The sequence below is a fragment of the Gobius niger genome (genome assembly GCF_951799975.1).
Source record: "Gobius niger genome assembly, chromosome: 23".
Classification (NCBI taxonomy): domain Eukaryota; kingdom Metazoa; phylum Chordata; class Actinopteri; order Gobiiformes; family Gobiidae; genus Gobius; species Gobius niger.
In genome coordinates, this window is record NC_136874.1 from 11102385 (window position 1) to 11125064 (window position 22680).

General features: G+C 43.0%; 1 protein-coding gene across 1 annotated transcript in view; it reads right to left on the bottom strand.

Annotated features, from left to right (window-relative positions):
* The window catches only part of tns1a (tensin 1a), a 130619-nt gene that overhangs the window by 25321 nt on the left and 82618 nt on the right, over positions 1 to 22680 (bottom strand). Inside the window, 2 exon segments of the mRNA XM_079581436.1 lie at positions 21677 to 21749; positions 21879 to 22042. Of these exon segments, the coding sequence (XP_079437562.1) occupies positions 21677 to 21749; positions 21879 to 22042 (237 nt within the window).

Here is a 22680-nt window from a genome sequence, read left to right on the forward strand (position 1 = left end):
TTGTTTTCCCTAATGCTGTTTTATGTTGTTTTATAATCACACAATCCTAGAAATTACTTCTGTATGCAGAAGTACCACATTTACTACCTATGAATTGCTGCTGTAGTATCCTTGAATTACCAATAACTACCATAGATGTATCACTGTAACTACTAGAAACTATCATTTAAAGCACCAAAGTAAATAGAAGTTTGACCTTCATTACTAAGAGTTACCACTGTATCTCTTAGTAATGAGAGATACAGTGGTAACTCTGTGTCTACCGAACCCCTTACCCTAATTACTAGTAATTATGACTTTTAGTACCACAATAATAACCTAGAATTACCACTGTAAATACTAGTACTTACCACTGTAATTACCACTGTAAGTACCACTGTAAGTCCCACAATAAGTACCAAGAAGTACCACTGTAATTACCACTGTAAGTGCCACTGTTATTACCACTGTAAGTACCACTGTAATTACCACTGTAAGTACCACTGTAATTACCACTGTAAGTACCACTGTAATTACCACTGTAATTACCACTGTAATTACCACTGTAAGTACCACTGTAATTACCACTGTAAGTACCACTGTAAGTACCACTGTAATTACCACTGTCATTACTAGTAATTACCACTATAAGTACCACGGACTTACCGGCCCGTAATGTAAAGTGTTACCCTTTTTCCTTCTCTCAATAAAAGTCCGGATTTGCAAAAACAATTTAAACTCTGACAGCATTACAGTAAAAAGTTGTGTGGTGTTGGGATTCAAGCGCATTGTCCAGGTGAGCACTTTCTGGAAGTAGCAGCGATTTTACAAATGTGACTTCTGATTGCTAAAATGGGAAAATATGTTTTTCATTAACACCAAAGAAGACCTGGAATGACATACAGAGTGGTGCCTGTGGCTAAACATATACTGTACACACAATTAACTAGAGTTGTTGGATAAAAGATGTCACATGAGTAATGGTTTGGTACAGTGCGGCCCGGGGACTAAATGGGGAACTCGGACAAATTTTGGTCAGCCCTCAGGCTTCTTGCTGATTTGGAACACATCATCAGAGATAGTTCTTGTACTGAATACTGTTTAATAATTCTAGACTGTATACCTTATGCTTTAGAGTGAGACAGAGCTGCATTAAAGGTCAGAGTCTGAAAAAAGGTGTGGTTGTTGTATCAACTGTGGTTTCAAGGTTAAAACCCAAATCCTAAATTTGTCTACATGAATATATCACTGCAATTACCACCGTCTGTGGCCCTCCACGTTATATACACTTCTCTGATGAAGAAAGTTTGGATTCTACAGTTAGGTAGTTGTTTGGCTAACCATTTGAACAACAAGGGCATTTGTTCTCTCAGGTATGTTTTTCAAATTAAGAAAAGGATTTACAGTTATCATTGTATTTGTGTTTATACTACAGTCACAATAACAACAATAATGAATAGTTACCACTGCCAACCACCCACACAAAGTCCCTAGTGCTTGGACCAGTGATTAAATGGGCAGCCATTTTGATATCAATGATTTGTTTAACCTAATCCAGTTCCGACGCAAATGTCTTTCTAATAAAACGCCTTTTGCTTCCCTTCAAACGAAAATCTTCACAAAGCTTCTCTGCTGACCAGGTAGTCACCATGCTTAACTCCATACTCCTCATTCCTTTGATGGTTTCAGCTACGATTAGCAAATATGTGTACGTTGAAGTGCCAGGTCTTCATTGGACGACTGCTCAAAGCTACTGCCGCGTCAGCCACACCGACTTGGCTCCGGTCAGCACTGAACATGACTTGGACCTTCTCTGGGAGATCAGCGTACCATTTAAAGAATACATCTGGTTTGGGATGAGGAAAGACACACAAAGGAAAGTCTGGATGTGGTCCAGAGGTGGGCAAGTATCTAAGTTCTTCTGGTTCCCGAATGCGCCGAATGGCAATGATGAAGAGGTCTTTGGAGCCATATATAAGCATTTATGGATTGACGCAGCACCCTGGCTTCACACAAGTGGCTTCCTCTGCTATCATGTCCACGTAACCCAACAGGAAAAAACATGGGAAGACGCACTCATGTACTGTCAGAAGCACCATAAGCACTTGGCGAGCGTTGCATGCGAAGGCGAGATGTTGCTCGTGGACAAAGAACTCGGCAAAGGCGACACGACGCGGCACGTGTGGATCGGACTGACTTTTTTGGCCGGGGGATGGCTGTGGACGGATGGGCAGACGCTTGACTATGAGTTGTGGGGTCCGGATGAGCAGGTGACATGCCCCTTGCCAAAGAGGGGCTGTGGCAGTCTGATGGTCACGGAAATGGAAATGCACTGCGCAAAGTTCGCCAGTGGAGTGCCATCGACTGTGATACGAAGCTACATTTTCTTTGCCACGACTAAGCCAGTTTAGATCTAGGACTGAGCACCAGAGAATGTTGTCCTGTCTAACTCTTTTGCTTTCAAAACGCTAGTCTATTCTGGAAAACGTTCCTTCTTTTGTTGAAGTCAATAAACCCATTAAGAATTAAATGTGTTATCCTGTGTCATAGTTCTTCATTGTGTGCTAGGCATGGGTCAATACAATGACATAAGATAAGATAAGATAAGATTTTGCACCGTACTCATTGGTCAGAGATGCTCTTCATTTCAGTAGACTTGAGAAAATTAAGTTTACGTCTACGAGCACATTTTTTACAGATGTGGCAACCCTTTTTTGATTATATTCAGACTTTGCCTTCACGTAATATTCCTTCCTAAGCTGGCTGAAATTATGTTGCTTTTCCCTTTTTTCCCCCTGCTACTTATTGCCATTCATATTGGTATATTTAATGCAGCACTTTTATACTTACATTTATTTAAGTCATAAAATTGGAGACCGTTTTGTTTTATTATTTTTTTCATTCTGTGTGGATACATCTTTTTTGTAATTCTTCCGATTTGCATTTGATGTTTTTTCATTATCATGTCTTTTCCAGTGAACAAATATTCCACATTAATTTTTCTTTTTGTTTTGTTATTGTTCATGGGACGGGGAAAACAAAAACGTAATAAATAAATAAATAATACATAAGCATCTGTCAGAAAAAAAAGAAAAAGAAAAAAAAGAATTAAGTGTGTTAAGTGTGTTTTTCTGTGTGTTTCTGGTTGATGTATGTTTTAGCTTTATTGTGAAAAGAGCAAAGAAAAGTCAATTTTGTTAGAAACCTAGAAGAGTGATCTGTAAGCATGGGCAGAGCTTTTGTCCTTTTCAGACTTTGTGTGATTCTGTTTCATAAAGATCATAAAAAACAAAATAAAATGATTTGTGCAGCCAGTCAATGATTCTGTGAAACTTCCTGTGTCAGAGAATATCCCTTCCTATACAAAAAGAATAAAATTTCCTTTTGCATTTGCATCTTCTTTCCATTCTTCTCACAGCAGACACCACCTGGACAGACTGCATTTCCTCACACTATTATTCTTTTGAGCATATTATAATCAACCAAATTTCCAAATCCGCCTTCTTGAACAAGGTCGGAGGCAGAACTCATTATTTATAGTGAATTCCACACATTCAACGTATTTGTGTCGCCAAAACTTATTTGTTTGCCGCTTGCCATGCCCATGCAAATCCATGTCTATGTCTATATTGCGTTGAGCTCAGTTTTTTGCCATAACACAGCCATGGCTTCAAACAGTCTGGTCTTTCTGCTGCTTCAAACGATTTCTGCAACGTTTGGCAAGTACGTTCATGTAGAGGAGGTGAAGAATTGGTACGACGCTCAAGACCACTGCCGCCAAGAGTATACCGACCTGGCTCCTATCAGTAATGAGTATGATTCTAACCTGCTTTTTGAACTGAACGATGCCGCCCGCGTGCATGGCAACATTTGGATTGGATTGATGCAGGACCCGAATGATTGTGAGCAGTGGTTGTGGTCCGGAGGCGGCAAAGTGGCAAGAACTTTCTGGAGTCGTGGAGAACCCAACAACTGCCAAGAAGATAAAGGAGTCCTTTATGGAGATTTGACATGGAATGACTTAGTAGGTACTGACCAATTGACCTTTTTCTGCTACAAAGTCCACGCGGTGAGGGAGAAGAAGACCTGGGAGGAAGCCCTCGATCACTGCAGGAGGCACCACCGCGACCTGGCCAGTGTGGCATCGGAGACAGAGCTGATGCTGATGAAGAAAGAACTGGGCGCACTCACAGAAGCCGTCACTGAACACGTCTGGATAGGGTTGAGGTTTTTGGCTGAGGACTGGCAGTGGGTGGACGGACAGCCTCTGGAGTATGAAGCCTGGGGTCCGGGGGGTAAGCCTTGGTGTCCCGCGCTACAACGCTGTGCAGCTCTGCAGGTGACGGCAGTGGGCGGAAGTACAGATGTCACACAGTGGAATGAACAACCGTGTGATGACGAGCTACATTTCCTTTGCCACTAAGAATGACAATACTACTACCAATTATCATTCTCCTCACTGTATGTCCTATCGTGAAGGTCACTGTTTGTAATAGCAAAAGTGTGATTACATAAAGAAATCATTTTGAAATTATTATTCTTGAATTGCATGAATGTTCTGAAATTAGATTTGTAGTCATACAGTGATCAAACTTTACAATGTAAAAAGCTATTTCCCTGCAGTCTTCTATTTCCTCAGCTTCTTGGAGATCTAGTTAATTTATTTGAACAGGGACAATGTCAAATATACATTAACCTCAAAAAGGAGAGATGCATTGTACCAGGTTGTAATTTCCACCTGCAGTTAGCCAGTGAACAGAATTTGGAGAATCTTTGGCACATGTTGTCCGTTCTTTGTCAAATGCCATGATTTTATAACATTGTTTCCTCATGTAAAACAATTTATGACCGAACCGTCTGACCAGGCTGCTGCTCAAATTTGCACAAAACACCAACTCCGCCCACATTTGCAGCTAGAAAATGACCGCCTATGTGGAGTTCACTTTAAGGCGACCCAAGTCCAGCCTTAGTGCCGATTTAAAACCATTCTCCTCCTGCTCTGTACAGGTGAAACTAGCTATGTTTCGAGCCTATTGCTTATCTCTGTACACCGCACATCTGAGGGTGAATTAAAAAAAGTCCAGTTTCCAGAAACGTACAGATGTATACAATGATGCCTTGAGAATTGTATTTAAAAAGTCCAGATAGATGAGTGCCAGTGAACTCTTTGTGTCGGATCAAGTGAATACTTTGCATGCTGTCTTGAGAAACCTGATGTTTAAGTTTATATGTCGCCTAAATGATAATAAAAAAAAAAGTGTGATCATGTTGTTGTCCAATGCTGTGTGCAGTGCTGTATGTTATCCATCCATCCATCCATCCATCCATCCATCCATCCATCCATCCATCCATCCATCCATCCATCCATCCATCCATCCATCCATCCATCCATCCATCCATCCATCCATCTTTAAAGCTTTAAGTCTTTACTCAGGGAGCCACATGGCAGGAATCTTGCATGTGAAGTTGTCAATGCAAAGTGTTACCATGCAAAGTGATTTTAGGTAATAAAGCTAAACGATCAGGACATTCAGATCCAAAGCAGGGCTGCGTCACAGAACCACCCCATGCAAATCAGGGCAGATAATAATTGTGCCGAGGTTCTTTCTTGCCCATAACTCAGCCATGACTCCAAATGGCTTACTGCCCGTGCTGCTCGTGTCTGTAACATTTGGAAAGTATGTCTATGTTGGAAAGTATATGCCTTGGGATGAAGCACAAGAGTACTGCCGAAGCAAGTACACCGACCTGGCACCTATCAGTAATGAGTACGATGCAAATCTTCTTTTTGATGACCACAATGCTCCAAAGAGGTATATTTTTTGGATCGGACTAATGCGGGACCCAAACAATGGAAAACGGTGGTTATGGTCCGGAGGTGATGAAGTGAAACAGACTTTCTGGCATCCCGGCGAACCTAACAACTACAGAGGAGTGGAAGATAGAGGAGGAATATGGACAGACCGGACTTGGATTGACGTGCCGCGCAGCAAGACATGGAGCTTTTTCTGCTACAGAGTCCACACGGTGAGGGAGAGAAAGACCTGGGAGGAAGCACTCGATTATTGCAGGAGTCACCACCGTGACCTGGCCAGTGTGGCGTCGAAGACAGAACTGATGCTTATGCAGAGAGAACTGAGCAAGGCAGAGATCACTGAACAAGTCTGGATCGGTTTGAGATTTTTGGCTGGGGACTGGCAGTGGGTGGACGGACAGCCCCTGGAGTATGAAGCCTGGGGTCTGGGGGGTAAGCCTTGGTGTCCCGCGCTACAAGGCTGTGCAGCTCTGCAGGTGACAGGAACATCACAGCTCATCAGTGGGAACAAGGTGGAGGACACAATTGTCAAAGACTGGAATGTTCAAAGCTGTGATGAGAAGCTGTATTTTCTTTGCTACTAAAAAAAAAAAAACACACATTCTTATACTAATTAGTAGGTTGTTGCAGTAGCAGCTAGCAGCTTGCAATATACTCTTTAATTAATATCACTCTTCTGAAAATATATGTGTATTTATGCTATAAATAAAAGTTACAGTGTGAACAAGCTATTTCACTTCTACCAGTTATTTTTCATTACATTTTTCAGCCTGAGCACAATCAATGTCATAGAAAGACACATACAGAGCCTTTTTATATTTAAAAAGTGTCTTCAATGTTCGGAAAATTAGATAAGACTCCAAACCAGATTCCGCTCCTGTTGCTGATGTCACAGCGCTGTGTTGCTCGGCAAGTGACATGAACTTCGCACTTAATCAATGCGATCAACACAGTAACTACAGCTATCCGAGGAAAAAAAAACTGAAGAGGCCACACTATACATCACATCTGGGAGGTCCCATTTATTAGTACTTCATTTTAGTAGGTGAGACCAGGACCCAGAGGGGGACCTATTGTACATGCTTTAGTAGTCGTGGAATTCGGTGCCACTATGCTGCTCTGTGTAAATAAATAATAATCAATTAAAAAAACAACTATTATTATTCAATAATATTATGGGCAATCTAGTTCATCTAATTCATAAATAATCAATCTGGACTTTTCTTTTGTTGATACAACCGAAAACATGTGTTTAGCGTGATCCAGCCTCATGCAAATCCATGCTCTTCTATCTAAGACTGAGGTTCCTATTGGTCATGAGACAGCCATACTGGATACTGCTCCTGCACTGGTGTCTTAACATGTGGAAAGTACGTCTATGTGGGACAGAATAAGCTTCATACTTTTAAAAGTACTGCCACAGCACCTACACTGATCTGCCACCAATCAGTAATGAGCAAGATAAGAACCTTTGTGAAGACCCTGGCGTTCCAAAGAAGGGTTCATTTCGGGGCTAACAATGGTTATTAAAACTTTGTCGCGACACAACACAGTGTTTTACAAAAGATTTCCTGTCAGAACATTGCACTGTTCTTCTATATGTGAATATGACAGTGTCTCTCTATTGCTATAGAAAGGCGTTCCCATCTTCAGCTTTGAGGACATTGTGTTCCTTGGTGTACTGTAATAGCTCTTTGTCACATATTCAAAGCATTCAGTGCATTGTGTCTTATGTTTTGACAGAAAGCGTCCTTCCCTATGCAAATGTGCAATACATAAGCTATACATTGAACTCGCACACCATTGCAAGAGCAGTTGAGGAGTCCAAATCTCTGGCAGCCATGCATCCATGTCTCATACTCTTTCTACTGTTGTGGATGTCATCTTCAGCAATCGGGAAATATGTCTTTATTAGGCAACACGAGTACTGGGACGAGGCTCTGACACATTGCCAGAACTTCTACACCGACCTGGCTCCGATAACTAGTGAGTACGACACAGAGCTCCTGAAACAACTCGCCGGCGACTATCACGCCTTCATCTGGTTCGGACTGATGAGGAACACGAGTGATCCCGACAGGAGGATGTGGTCCGGAGGGGGTGAGGTGACCAGGTTCGACTGGGACGTTAGGCAACCTGACAACACCGCCGAAAGTCTGTACGGGCAGCTGCTGAACTACCGCTGGCATGATGTACCCTCCTACGCCGCTTCCTACTTCTTCTGCTACAGCGTGCACGTGGTGAGGGAGGAGAAGACCTGGGATGAGGCAATGGAGCACTGCAAGGAGCACCACAAAGTCCTTGCATCCATCTCTTCAGAGACAGAGATGATGCTCGTACAAAAGGAGCTGAACAGGGGCGTGAGCACTCGGCACGTGTGGATGGGTCTGCACTTTCTGGCCGGGGAGTGGCTGTGGCTGGACGGGAACGCAGCCGGGTTCGAGGCCTGGGCACAGGGGGATAAGCCAGAGTGCCCGGGGGAGAGACTGTCCTGTGGGGCTCTGGTGCTCAACGGCGGACGGGTCAGAAAGTGGAAAGCGCATAATTGTGGAGAGAGACTGCATTTTATCTGTTATTAATCTAAATCATTTGCTTGAAGAGATTTTGCTCATTAAGTTATGATTTTGTGCAAGTTTATACCTGGTATAGAGAATCTTTGGCACATGTTGTCCGTTCTTTGTCAAATGCCATGATTTTATAACTTTCACTTTCCTCATGTAAAACAATTTATGGCCGAACCGTCTGACCAGGCTGCTGGTGTTCGTCTGCAGCTCAAATTTGCACTAAACACCAAACTCCGCCCACATTTACAGTTAGAAAATGACCGCCTATGTGGAGTTCACTTTAAGGCGATTCAAGTCCAGCCTTAGTGCCTATTTAAAACCATTCTCCTCCTGCTCTGTACAGGTGAAACTAGCAATGTTTCGAGCCTATTGCTTATCTCTGTACACCGCACATCTGAGGGTGAATTAAAAAAAGTCCAGTTTCCAGAAACGTACAGATGCATACAATGATGCCTTGAGAATTTTATTTAAAAAGTCCAGATGGATGAGTGCAAGTGAACTCCAGTGAACTCTTTGTGTCTATGTGATCGATCGATCGATCATCACATTCAGCACTGCACACAGCATTGGACAACAAAATTATCACACATTTTTTTCCATCCATCCATCCATCCATCCATCCATCCATCCATCCATCCATCCATCCATCCATCCATCCATCCATCCATCCATCCATCCATCCATCCAACTTTAAAGCTTTAAGTCTTTACTCAGGGAGCCACATGGCAGGAATCTTGCATGTGAAGTTGTCAATGCAAAGTGTTACCATGCAAAGTGATTTTAGGTAATAAAGCTAAACGATCAGGACATTCAGATCCAAAGCAGGGCTGCGTCACAGAACCACCCCATGCAAATCAGGGCAGATAATAATTGTGCCGAGGTTCTTTCTTGCCCATAACTCAGCCATGACTCCAAATGGCTTACTGCTCGTGCTGCTCGTGTCTGTAACGTTTGGAAAGTATGTCTATGTTGGAAAGATTATGCCTTGGGATGATGCACAAGAGTACTGCCGAAGCAAGTACACCGACCTGGCACCTATCAGTAATGAGTACGATGCAAATCTTCTTTTTGATGACCACAATGCTCCAAAGAGGCATATTTTTTGGATCGGACTAATGCGGGACCCAAACAATGGAAAACGGTGGTTATGGTCCGGAGGTGATGAAGTGAAACAGACTTTCTGGTATCCCGGCGAACCTAACAACTACAAAGGAGAGGAAGATAGAGGAGGAATACGGACAGACCTGACTTGGAATGACTCGCCGCGAAGCAAGACATGGAGCTTTTTCTGCTACAGAGTCCACACGGTGAGGGAGAGAAAGACCTGGGAGGAAGCACTCGATTATTGCAGGAGTCACCACCGTGACCTGGCCAGTGTGGCGTCGAAGACAGAACTCATGCTTATGCAGAGAGAACTGAGCAAGGCAGAGATCACTGAACAAGTCTGGATCGGTTTGAGATTTTTGGCTGGGGACTGGCAGTGGGTGGACGGACAGCCCCTGGAGTATGAAGCCTGGGGTCTGGGGGGTAAGCCTTGGTGTCCCGCGCTACAAGGCTGTGCAGCTCTGCAGGTGACAGGAACATCACAGCTCATCAGTGGGAACAAGGTGGAGGACACAATTGTCAAAGACTGGAATGTTCAAAGCTGTGATGAGAAGCTGTATTTTCTTTGCTACTAAAAAAAAAAAAACACACATTCTTATACTAATTAGTAGGTTGTTGTAGTAGCAGCTAGCAGCTTGCAATATACTCTTTAATTCATATCACTCTTCTGAAAATATATGTGTATTTATGCTATAAATAAAAGTTACCCTGTGAACAAGCTATTTCACTTCTACCAGTTATTTTTCAGCCTGAGCACAATCAATGTCATAGAAAGGCACATACAGAGCCTTTTTATATTTAAAAAGTGTCTTCAATGTTCGGAAAATTAGATAAGACTCCAAACCAGATTCCGCTCCTGTTGCTGATGTCACAGCGCTGTGTTGCTCGGCAAGTGACATGAACTTCGCACTTAATCAATGGGATCAACACAGTAACTACAGCTATCCGAGGAAAAAAAAACTGAAGAGGCCACAATATACATCACATCTGGGAGGTCCCATTTATCCCATTTATTAGTACTTTATTTTAGTAGGTGAGACCAGGACCCAGAGCGGGACCTATTGTACATGCTTTAGTAGTTGTGGAATTCGGTGCCACTATGCTGCTCTGTGTAAATAAATAATAATCAATTAAAAATGCACTGTTCTTCTATATGTGATTATGACAGTGTCTCTCTATTGCTATAGAAAGGCGTTCCCATCTTCAGCTTTGAGGACATTGTGTTCCTTGGTGTACTGTAATAGCTCTTTGTCACATATTCAAAGCATTCAGTGCATTGTGTCTTATGTTTTGACAGAAAGCGTCCTTCCCTATGCAAATGTGAAATACATAAGCTATACATTGAACTCGCACACCATTGCAAGAGCAGTTGAGGAGTCCAAATCTCTGGCAGCCATGCATCCATGTCTCACACTCTTTCTACTGTTGTGGATGTCATCTTCAGCAATCGGGAAATATGTCTTTATTAGGCAACACGAGTACTGGGACGAGGCTCTGACACATTGCCAGAACTTCTACACCGACCTGGCTCCGATAACTAGTGAGTACGACACAGAGCTCCTGAAACAACTCGCCGGCGACTATCACACCTTCATCTGGTTCGGACTGATGAGGAACACGAGTGATCCCGACAGGTGGATGTGGTCCGGAGGGGGTGAGGTGACCAGGTTCGACTGGGACGTTAGGCAACCTGACAACACCGCCGAAAGTCTGTACGGGCAGCTGCTGAACTACCGCTGGCATGATGTACCCTCCTACGCCGCTTCCTACTTCTTCTGCTACAGCGTGCACGTGGTGAGGGAGGAGAAGACCTGGGATGAGGCAATGGAGCACTGCAAGGAGCACCACAAAGTCCTTGCATCCATCTCTTCAGAGACAGAGATGATGCTCGTACAAAAGGAGCTGAACAGGGGCGTGAGCACTCGGCACGTGTGGATGGGTCTGCACTTTCTGGCCGGGGAGTGGCTGTGGCTGGACGGGAACGCAGCCGGGTTCGAGGCCTGGGGACTGGGGGATAAGCCAGAGTGTCCGGGGGAGAGACTGTCCTGTGGGGCTCTGGTGCTCAACGGCGGACAGGTCAGAAAGTGGAAAGCGCATAATTGTGGAGAGAGACTGCATTTTATCTGTTATTAATCTAAATCATTTGCTTGAAGTGATTTTGCCCATTGAGTTATGATTTAGTGCATGTTTATACCTGGCATAGATCTCGTATATACTGTATCTGGCCTGCTTGCTAATACAGAGAGAGTTGTGGCACCAAATGACATGCTGTATGAAGAATGCGGTGGTTAAGTATACTATATATTTCATGCAGTGTGTTACTTTTACATATAAACTTATTTTGTTGGAGCATGCTAATGTGTGTTCGGATGGCATCAATATGTCTTTATAGTTTGTTCAGAAGTGGCAGAGTTTGGTATGCAAAATGACAATTTGCATTGGTTTTTCGCTTTCAAATTGTGAACAGACCCACCACACAAGGCGCAAATAAAGAACTTTCCTTAAAAGGGACTATACAGAGTTTAAACATGTTAAAACAATGTATTTTCCTCCCCGTACATGTTCCAGCAATGTCCTAATGTGCAGAATGAGCCCAGACCTGTTCACCACTGCCTCTAACTCAAAAAGGTGCTAATTCGGGTCCAAAGTGCCGTCATGCATGAGCTTAATATAGAAGCTGCAGTTACACGTATGACATGAGATGGCAGTTTTGAGTATAAAATGTCAAACTTGCATCGAGCCCTTTAAGGAAAATAAATGTTAACAACAATAAATACAATCCTTGCAAGCTCAAATAGGTTCAAAGGATAATGTGTCTGTCTTTTCCACAAAGTAATGCCTCTGTAGAAGTCTTTAATAAAGTATGACAACAGCCCATGTTCTCCTCAATATCAAGGGGAAATTCTACATTAAAACAGAAGAATGCGAGACCTGGTGAAATCCATTGCTCATTGGTCGGGGACAACATTTCACTTTCAAATCAAAGGCCAACCTTTTTCTCACTTTCACTCACTATGTTCCTGGAACCAATTCAAAGCATATGCAAATACGGTCACCTTTGACAATGGGACATGAGTGGGATGGTGTCATGTGGAAAAACCTGGACATATCAGAGTGATCATTTGTGGTCGAAGTGTATTACAAGTCAAAACATGCAAAAAACAGTAAAGTACTGTCCGTTCGCCTGCTGCTGGCATTTGTTATGACTTCAGTTTTCAATAGAACTGGCAACTATATCAACAAACTTAAGAAGATTGTGCTTTATTGTTTAATTCATGGTCAATTATCAAGTCTTCAAAGTAAACCAACTAAAGTAAGTACCGTATCGTATAGAACATGAGTAGGTCTAAGAAATATAGATACAAACTTTTACTTTAAAAAGCCCAAGGTGTAGAATAAGGTGAAAAACAAGTGTGAAGCCAGGAGTTTTAACCAAATAAGCGAAGATGTTGATTCAATGGTAAAAGCTGTTTAGTACACGTCTCTAAACACTACAAAACAGAACTGTTTAAAAAGGCAATGCAAATGCTAACTACCAAAAACTGTTTAAAAACTCAGGGAGTCACACCCTTCAGCTCTCTCCTTCACAGATATTTCCAAGTGCAGATCTCTTGGAGTCATGGATGCCGCCCTCCCTGTTCTGATACTGCTGCAGATTACTCCGGTGTACAGCAACTATGTTCTGGTGACCGAACAACTGACTTGGGAAGGTGCTCGAAATTGCTGCAGAACGAACCATTCCGACTTGGCTACGATCAACAACAAAAATGAACAGGACTTGGCTTTGAAAACTATTGGAAATGAAACACAGGTCATATGGATTGGACTTCAACGCAATTCCACGAGCCAGACCGGTTGGGTTTGGTCGTCCGGAGTCGTGGTGAATAAATTCTTTTGGGCAGCGCACCAACCATCTTCAACCAAGGAACAGAATGGTGGGATATATCAAGGCATGTGGCACGATGACTACTCTTACCATGCCCACCCGTTTCTTTGCTCAGTGGAGACGACTTCTTCGAGCGGTCCTGTTCATCCGACAACAGCAGCGCCGACTACGGTGGAGCCGGTGCACTTGGTGACAGCAATAATGACTTGGGAGGAGGCTCTGGACTACTGTAAAAAGACTGGAAAGAAATTGTCTAGTTCAAGAGCCAGCGCAGACTTAGAGCGGATCGCCAGAGAGCTGAGCAACAGGAACATCGGAGAACGGGTCTGGATGGGTCTGCACTTTTTCGCCGGGGAGTGGCTGTGGTTGGATGGACAAAGGGCAGATGGTAAAGGGTTGTCTCTGTGTCCTGCGCCAGGCATGGGTTGTGGGGCTTTGTGGGTAGAGGGTTCTTCCTCGCAGGTGACAAGTAGTGATAACCCCCCTTTTGTGTATCATTGGACAGATTCTTCCTGCAACCTGAGATTGCCATGCATTTGCGACTAAAAACATCACATACGTTTGAATTCATTCGTAAGTTTGCTAGAATCGGGTCCATGATCGACGATTTGTAGTAAAATAAGTTTGGGCTTGACTTTTATCTATGTACTACAGCTAAAGGTGAGCAGAGAACTTCAAGTCTGCATAGTAAATGAGTTACTTCTTTACATAAAGGTCCTACATTCTGACATGTTTGAGATAAAAACATGATTTTAACCATGTTACTTCATTTCCTCATGAAATAAAAAAATAAATAAAACAGTTGAATTGTGTCATTTCTTCATGTTCGAGTAATGCTTGATATTTAGTCAGTCTTCCTCTCCACAGCTCAACATACTTGGTTCCACCTTGACGACTTTTTTTTTTTTTGCCTCTTTTAAAGGAGACATGAAAAAGCTTTTTAAACTTTTCATGTTATTACACTGTTCCCTCATCAAAAACTTTCCTAAAGTAGTCAGGCATTCCTGAGTAATCCTACTAACTTTGTAATTTCTTCTTCAGCAGTAGTGTTCTGATCTGTACTTCCTGGGTTATCAAGAAAAACACAAAACTGTCCTCCACATTTCTAAAGTACACAATCCAACATTTGGATGGGTTCTGAGCAAATAGCAAAAAGTCAATCTCACAAATGATAAAACTAACAATATCAATGCTTAGGTGCCTGAAGGATTTTGTTTTAAGGGATGACGATAACTGTGGCATTTTTATAAGCTCAGTAATGAGACTTTTATGTCTCCGCACATGTATTACATTCAAGTGTCTCGAACGTGAAAATGAAGCTTCAGAAGTGTCCAAAGTACCTAAAAAAGTCTGCATGATGTAACACAATGTATACATTCCCCAAACCAAATCTTAATAAAAAGATTTGGCCAGTATCGGAAAATTGTAATCCGATCAGATGCATCTGTATTCTTATTATCTTTCAAAGACTGTAAATATGATTGATTTAGATCAGGAGCAGTTAAGACAATACAAACATTCAAAGTGAAGCAGCGGCATGAATTCTTTGAAGTATTGTTGGATTTTGTGTCTGTTGTTATTCTGTTCAATTTGCCAACAACAACACATAAGCCCCTGAAACCCTGTAGTGTTATTTTTGCATGTCCTTCACTTAAGCCGGGAGTTTTAGCCAAATCAGGTGAAGATGTACATTCAAATGTATTTTACAAATCTAGGTTGTTTTGAACCCATCTCTTTCTTCGACCCAACAGAACTGTTTGAAAAAGCTACACAAATGCTGGCTAACAAAAAGTCAATTTAAACGTAGGGAGTCACACCCTTGTAGCTCTGTCTTCTCTGGGTGCCAAGTCCGCAGGTCTCTTAGCGCCATGGATGCCACCCTGCTTGTTCTTTTACTGCTGAGGCTAGCTCCAGCGTTTGCCAAATATGTTCTGGTGCTTGAAAAATTGACTTGGGAGGAAGCTCGAATTTACTGCATGAAGAACCACGTCGACTTGGCTGTGATCAACGGCCAACAGGACCTGGATCTCGCCTTGGAAGTGATTGGAGAAAATACGAAGTTGATCTATATTGGACTGAAGCGCGATGCCAAGAGCGAAACCGGTTGGGTTTGGCCATCCGGAGAAGTGGTGAAGGAGTTCTTCTGGCAAACAACGCAACCGGAATCGAGCAGGCAAACGTATGGTGCCATGGCAGAGGGCAAGTGGTATGATGAATATTCACGGTATGCGCACCCGTTCCTTTGCTCCGCTGTGGACTTGGTGGCAGAAATGATGACTTGGATGGAAGCTCTGGACCACTGTAAAATGACTGGACAGAAACTGGCTATTCCGCGAGACGACATTGAATTGGAGCAGATTGGGAAGGAGCTGAGCAAAACGAACCAAGTGGTTTGGATGGGTCTGCACTTCTTCGCCGGGGAATGGCTGTGGATGGACGGGCAGAGGGCGGATAGTCAAGGGTTGCCTCTGTGTCCAGCTTCAGGCATGGGCTGTGGGGCTTTGCGGGTAGAAACCACTCGGACGCGAAACACTGACAGTACACAAGAGACTGATTCTGAATCCAATCCGACTTTGGCGCATCATTGGACTGATCAACACTGCAATGCAAGACTACGATTCATATGCAACTAAAAGAATCTCTATACTTCTAATTAATAACTGCTTTGGATTAGAAATAGCTTAGTCACTAGTCGTAAGTTTGTTGACCCTTTTCAATGTGCTATTTTGTGAGAAACATTTTGTGTTGCTGTTTATTTTTAGGTAATATGTCATCATTATTATTATTGTTATTATTATTGTGTGTTATTGTGAATATAAATGTAAGAATCCCCGATCAGCATATGGGATCAATGTGTTTTTGGAGGTTTTTTGTCTAATGTGGGGATCACTACCAAGACATTACTTTTGACACCTCTTTCATTCTATTTTGTTCAAATTAATCTAAAAATAAAAGACAAATTATCTTGCTCCCATCACAGTTGCCATTGGTCAGGTTTTCAGGTTTAGGGAAATAAACAGGGGGATAAACACACTTCTAAATCTTCATATGATTAAGACAGAGGATGTTTTTTTGTTTTGTTTTATTTGGTTGTAATAAACCTTTTGATGGGCATTGATACCGAAAATGCTGCAGTGTTCGGAGAGTTGAGAGAAAGAGAAATCTGAGTTTGGGTCACAACGATAAGGACAAGGTTATGGAGGGACATTACTCTATATTCTCTTTAAACATACAACTTATTTGTTACTCAGGTTGACTTCACTCGAATTTCACATCACTTGTTTTGACCTGTGTGCGTGCAAGGTTAAGCCCTTATTTGCAAAATTTCCATAGCTGCGTAAATTGAGATCACGCCCAGAATTTTGATGTACTTAAGAAGCATGTGCGCTCTTAAACCAAATGGAAAACTATTGTTGAAACTCTGTGTAAAACTTGCATCATCTATTCAATTCCGATAACATCCAAATCTACTGGATGACATTTTAGAAAGACGGCTGCAGTACATATTAGTCCAGTGCTCTCAGGTCTCGGAACTGGCTCCTGGTGCTCAGAGAATATACTTTTAAGACAGTTCTACACTAAAGAACATCAAAGCCATATGCACCACCTCAGCTCTGAACCTCAGGGAGTGGTCTCCGGTTTGTCCTAGAGTCAAGACTAATCAGGTGAGGCCGAGGCTCCATTTTTCTTTTCTTTTCTTCAACTCTGACAACGTTCAAATGCAGGCTGTGAACAGTTCATTTTAAGCTGTGATTATCAAACTCAAAGTATTTTTTCTTCTACAAACAAACTAAAATTCCTTGCCATTTGTACTGAAAACGAGAAATAAGAGCCTCCCGCACACTATTGTCTTAGCTTTGGGATCAGTCCACCTTGTACTTTGTTCAGTCAAATTGTTTCAGGCAAATAACAAGCTTAGTCGCACACTTGACGGTACAATACATACATAAGAAATCCAGTTTTTACACCACAAACAATGTAACAAAATAGATTTTGACTTTGTTTTCTTTCCTGTAAAGACAAGACAATGTTTGTTCACATGTAGAGAGTGCTATCAATCAAAACAGTTTTCCTGCGATTTGACAGAGGTGGGCGTAACCCATGCAAATATAGGTGTTGGTCAAATCAAATACCCAAACCAAGTCAGTTCTCCTGCAAACATGGCAGCGTTCCTCTGGCTCATTCCGCTGTTGGGCATATCCATAACCCTCGGCAAGTATGTCTACATCGAAGAGGCCAAAGACTGGTTTGGTGCTTTGTCACATTGCCGAACAGAGTACGCTGATCTCGCTCCGGTCAATGACGAATCGGACATGGATCGTCTCAGAGATCTGGCTGGGGCCTATTCTAAGTACTTCTGGTTTGGACTTCAGAGAAACATGAGCGATAAATCAAAATGGCGGTGGTCCGGAGGTGGAGAAGTGACGACGTTCTTTTGGGATGTCGGCCAGCCAGATCCAGCGCAGGTTGAAGACTACGGACTTCTCATCAATTACCAGTGGCATGATGCACCAGCCAATATGGATTCACATTTCTTTTGCTTCAGCGTGCATGTTGTGAGGGAGGAGAAGACCTGGGAGGAAGCGATGGAGCACTGCCGGGAGCACCACAAAGACCTCGCGTCCATCTCCTCAGAGACAGAGCTGATGCTGATACAAAGGGAGCTGATGGAGGGTGTCAGCACTCAGCATGTGTGGATGGGTCTGAGCTTTCTGGCCGGGCAGTGGCTGTGGCTGGACGGGAACGCAGCCGGGTACGAGGCCTGGGGGCAGGGGGGTAAGCCGGAGTGTCCGGCGGTGACCTTGACCTGCGGGGCTCTGGTGTTCGGTGGATCAGTGTGGGAGGCTCATGACTGCGTGGAGAGACTGCATTTTATCTGCTACTAGTTTGACGCTCAAAATAAATATGTTGCATTGACAGTAGTTCCAAACATAGTCTTTTTAACTATGTACTGTAAGTTCATACTGTATGTACTATAAAAGCTACCTTGCACATTCAAACCACAATTCTAAATGATGTATTACATCGGCAGAGAACTGAGCAAAAGGAACATCGGAGAGCAAGTCTGGATGGGTCTGCAATTTTCGCCAGGGTGTGGCTGTGGTTGGATGGACAAAGGGCAGATGGTGATGCGATGTCTCTGTGTCCTGCACCAGGCATGGGCTGTGGGGCTTTGTGGGTAGAGGCTTCTTTCTTCTGCCTTTTGTGTATCATTGGACAGATTCTTACTACAACTTGAGATTCCAATTTATTTGCGACTAAAAACATCACATCCTGCTTGTTTGAATTCATTCGTAAGTAACCGGGGCCATGATCGACGATTTGCAGTAAAATAAGTTTGGGCTTGTCGTGAGTATGTACTGCAGCTAAAGGTGAGCGGAGAATTTCAAATCTGCATAGTAAATAAGTCACTTCTTTACATAAAGGTCCTACATTCTGACATGATGGAGTTAAAAACATGATTTTAACCATGCTACTTCATTTCCTCATGCAATAAAAAAACAAATAAAACTGTTGTGTAGTGTCATTTCTTCATGTTCGAGTAATGCTTGATCTTTAGTCAGTCTTCCTCTCCACAGCTCAACATACTTGGTTCCACCTTGTGATGACTTTTTTTTTTGTGCCTCATTTAAAGGAGACGCTTTTGAGCTTTTCATGTTATTACACTGTTCCCTCATCAAAAACTTTCCTAGAATAGTCAGTCATTTCTGAGTAATCCTACTAACTTTGTCATTTCTTCTACGGCTGTAGCGTTCTGATCTGTACTTCCTGGGTTTAAGAAAAACACAAAACTGTGCTCCACATTTCTAAAGTACACAATCCAACATTTGGATGGGTTCTCAGTTATTAGCAAATGTTTGTTTTTTACAAAGTCATCCTCACAAAACAAAAAAAACTAAAAACAAATAATATATATTGTATATTTCAAACTTATTTGTTACTGAGGTTGACTTTTTTTAAATTTCACATCACTTGTTTTGACCTGTGTGCATGCAATGTTAATTTCCATAGTTGTGTAAATTCAGATCACGTCCAGAATTTTGATCCTCACATAAGAAACACGTGCACCTTAAACCAAATGGAAAACCATTGTTGAAGCTCTGTGTGGCTTGAAAATGTACCACTTGCATCATCTATTCAATTCCGATTACATCCAAATCTACTGGCTGACATTTTAGAAAGACAGCTGCAGTGCATATTAGTTCAGTGCTCAGATCTCGGAACTGACTCCTGGTGCTCAGAGAATACACTTTTAAAACAGTTCTGCACCAAAGAACATCTCTGACATATCAAAGCCATATGAACCACCTCAGCTCTGAACCTCCTGTTCGTCCTAGAGTCAGGACTAAACACGGTGAGGCCGAGGCTCCGCTTTTTCTTTTCTTTTCTTCAACTCTGACAACGTTCAAATCCAGGCTGAAAACAGTTCATTTTAAGCTGTGATTATCAAACACAAAGTGTTTTTTCTCCCTTGATATTGATGTTTTATGGATTGATTTGTATCTGCCTTCTTGTAAGTTTGTGTAACTAAAGCACTTTGAATTGCCTTATTGATAAATCCTGACCTGGCAGGGAATACAATTCCCTTGTATTCGAAACAAGAAAGAAGAGCCTTCCGCACACTGTTGTCTTAGCTTTGGGATCACTCCACCTAGTATTTTGTTTTTCAGGCAAATAAGCAAACAAGCTCAGACGCGCACTTGACGGTACAATACATACATACATACATACAAGAAATCCAGTTTTTACACCACAAACAATGTAACATAATAGATAGATAGATAGATTTTCTTTCCTGTAAAGACAAGACAAGGTTTGTTCACATGTAGAGAGCGCTATCAATAAAAACAGTTTTCCTGCGATTTGACAGAGGTGGGCGTAACCCATGCAAATATTGGTGAAGGTCAAATCAAATACCCAAACCAAGTCAGTTCTCCTGCAAACATGGCAGCGTTCCTCTGGCTCATTGCACTGTTGGGCATATCCATAACCCTCAGCAAGTATGTCTACATCGAAGAGGAAAAAAACTGGTCTGATGCTTTTTCACATTGCCGAACAGAGTACGCTGATCTCGCTCCGGTCAATGACGAATCGGACATGGACCGTCTCAGAGATCTGGCTGGGGACTATTCTAGCTACATCTGGTTTGGACTTCTGAGAAACATGAGCGATAAATCGAAATGGCGGTGGTCCGGAGGTGGAGAAGTGACGACGTTCTTTTGGGATAACGGCCAGCCAAATCCTGCGCTGAATGAAGATTACGGACTTCTCATCAATTACCAGTGGCATGATGCACCACCCAATATGGATTCACATTTCTTTTGCTTCAGCGTGCATGTTGTGAGGGAGGAGAAGACCTGGGAGGAAGCGATGGAGCACTGCCGGGTGCACCACAAAGACCTCGCGTCCATCTCCTCAGAGACAGAGCTGATGCTGATACAAAGGGAGCTGATGGAGGGTGTCACCACTCAGCACGTGTGGATGGGTCTGCGCTTTCTGGATGGGCAGTGGCTGTGGCTGGACGGGAACGCAGCCGGGTACGAGGCCTGGGGGCAGGGGGGTAAGCCGGAGTGTCCGGCGGTGACCTCGACCTGTGGGGCTCTGGTGTTCAATGGATCGGTGTGGGAGGCTCATGACTGCGTGGAGAAACTGCATTTTATCTGCTACTAGTTTGATGCTGGATGTCAAAATAAATATGTTGCGTGGACAGTGGTTTGCTTCTTTTTAACTCATACTGTATGTCATACTGTATGTACTAAAGCGACCTTGAGCATTCAAACCAGTGGTAAAATGAGCAAAGATATATATTCAAACCAGTAAATATTGATTCTCCTGACTGGAATGTTGAACTCAATGAGAAACATAAGAACCCATACAAGACAAGCTGACAGCTGCCAACTCATAGGAAATTATGAACGCAGATGCTAACGTATGAGACCAGGTTATACCACCAGAGTCAAAAAGAGCTGAGAAGTACTTCAACAAAGTCAAAAGCCACAGGAGCATGTAGCTGTAGTTGAGTAGGAAAAAGAAAGATGGGTGTGTGCTTCAAACGCCTTATTTGCAAACCTTTCATTGTTTTGTCTGCTTCCCAGACAGGCCAGCCGAGTTCTTCTTTATGGAAATAAGAAACTAGTGCATGTGAATGTGTTCAAACAACTTACTATACAAATGTGTTTCATGTACTCCCTTTGTGTAATAAAAGCTTTGGAACTAAGAATGGTCCTTTTCTGCCTCTAGTCTCTAACTGCAGACTGAACCAACACATGTTGTAGTAAGGAGTCTGTGGTGACGCTTGGAAGCATGCGGTCAGAGGGGAGCACTCACCGCTGCCTCGGAACGTGGGACTCCCACTGGTCTCGTGGTCCTCGAAAGCCTCGCGGTAGCTGTGCATAGGGCCCTGGCAGACACAAAGGTTACATATTATCTAGATGGAAAGCTGGGAGGAGATGGGGTGTATGATGCAGAATACTGTAGTTTTAGATTACAACTTTCAAAACAAAGGGCAGAACAATCCAGTGGTACGTACATCTCTTGGTCGTCCTCCGGGGTTGAGGGCCAGGTTCTGGGTGAAGTCTGGAGAGTTTACAGCCGAGCGGTTTTCGAGGCTGCTCTGGTACTGGCCCTCGCTGGTGGTCCGACGCCGGCCCGACTCTGGCGTCACTTCTGGGGTCATTCCTCTCGATCGGACGCCTGGATTCACCCAAAATCATGTAATACACTTGCCAAGACAGAAATCGCTCGCAAAATAATGAATAGGTTGCGCAGAAAGTGCAAAAGTATAAGAAAAAGGTTGAACAGAAAAGTGAGTGGAAAAATGACAAACCAGAGAAAGAATAGGAGCGGAGGCGGTCGGACTGTTGGGGGGTTATGCTCTCGCTGATGCCCCGGATTCGAGCGTTGTACTCTGGGCAGGGGCAGGAGCAGGTCAGGGGGTTTGTGGAGGTGAGGCGGGAGGAGGAGGAGGAGGAGAAGGAGTGGAGAGTGCAGTGAGACAGTCCACAGAAAATAAAGGTGAGAAAAATGAAAAACGTAAAACATGATTTGAATGGGTAAAATATACAGTATGACCCACGCAATTTATCGACACTTGGTAGAACTGACAATGTTACATCCTAAACACCACAGAAGACAATAGCTGCTGTGTTTCATAAAGAAAGCGTTTGCATATAGTGAAAAGTATAGTCGCATGTGTGGTGTTAGTCAGTGAATGTAAAGCGTTAATACAAAAAACCCACGGCTGCAAACTGAAAGCTACAAGCTAACAACCAAATTCCAACACCTCACTGTGACTCTGGGATGAATACCTTGCCAAAAATTAGACTATGCTC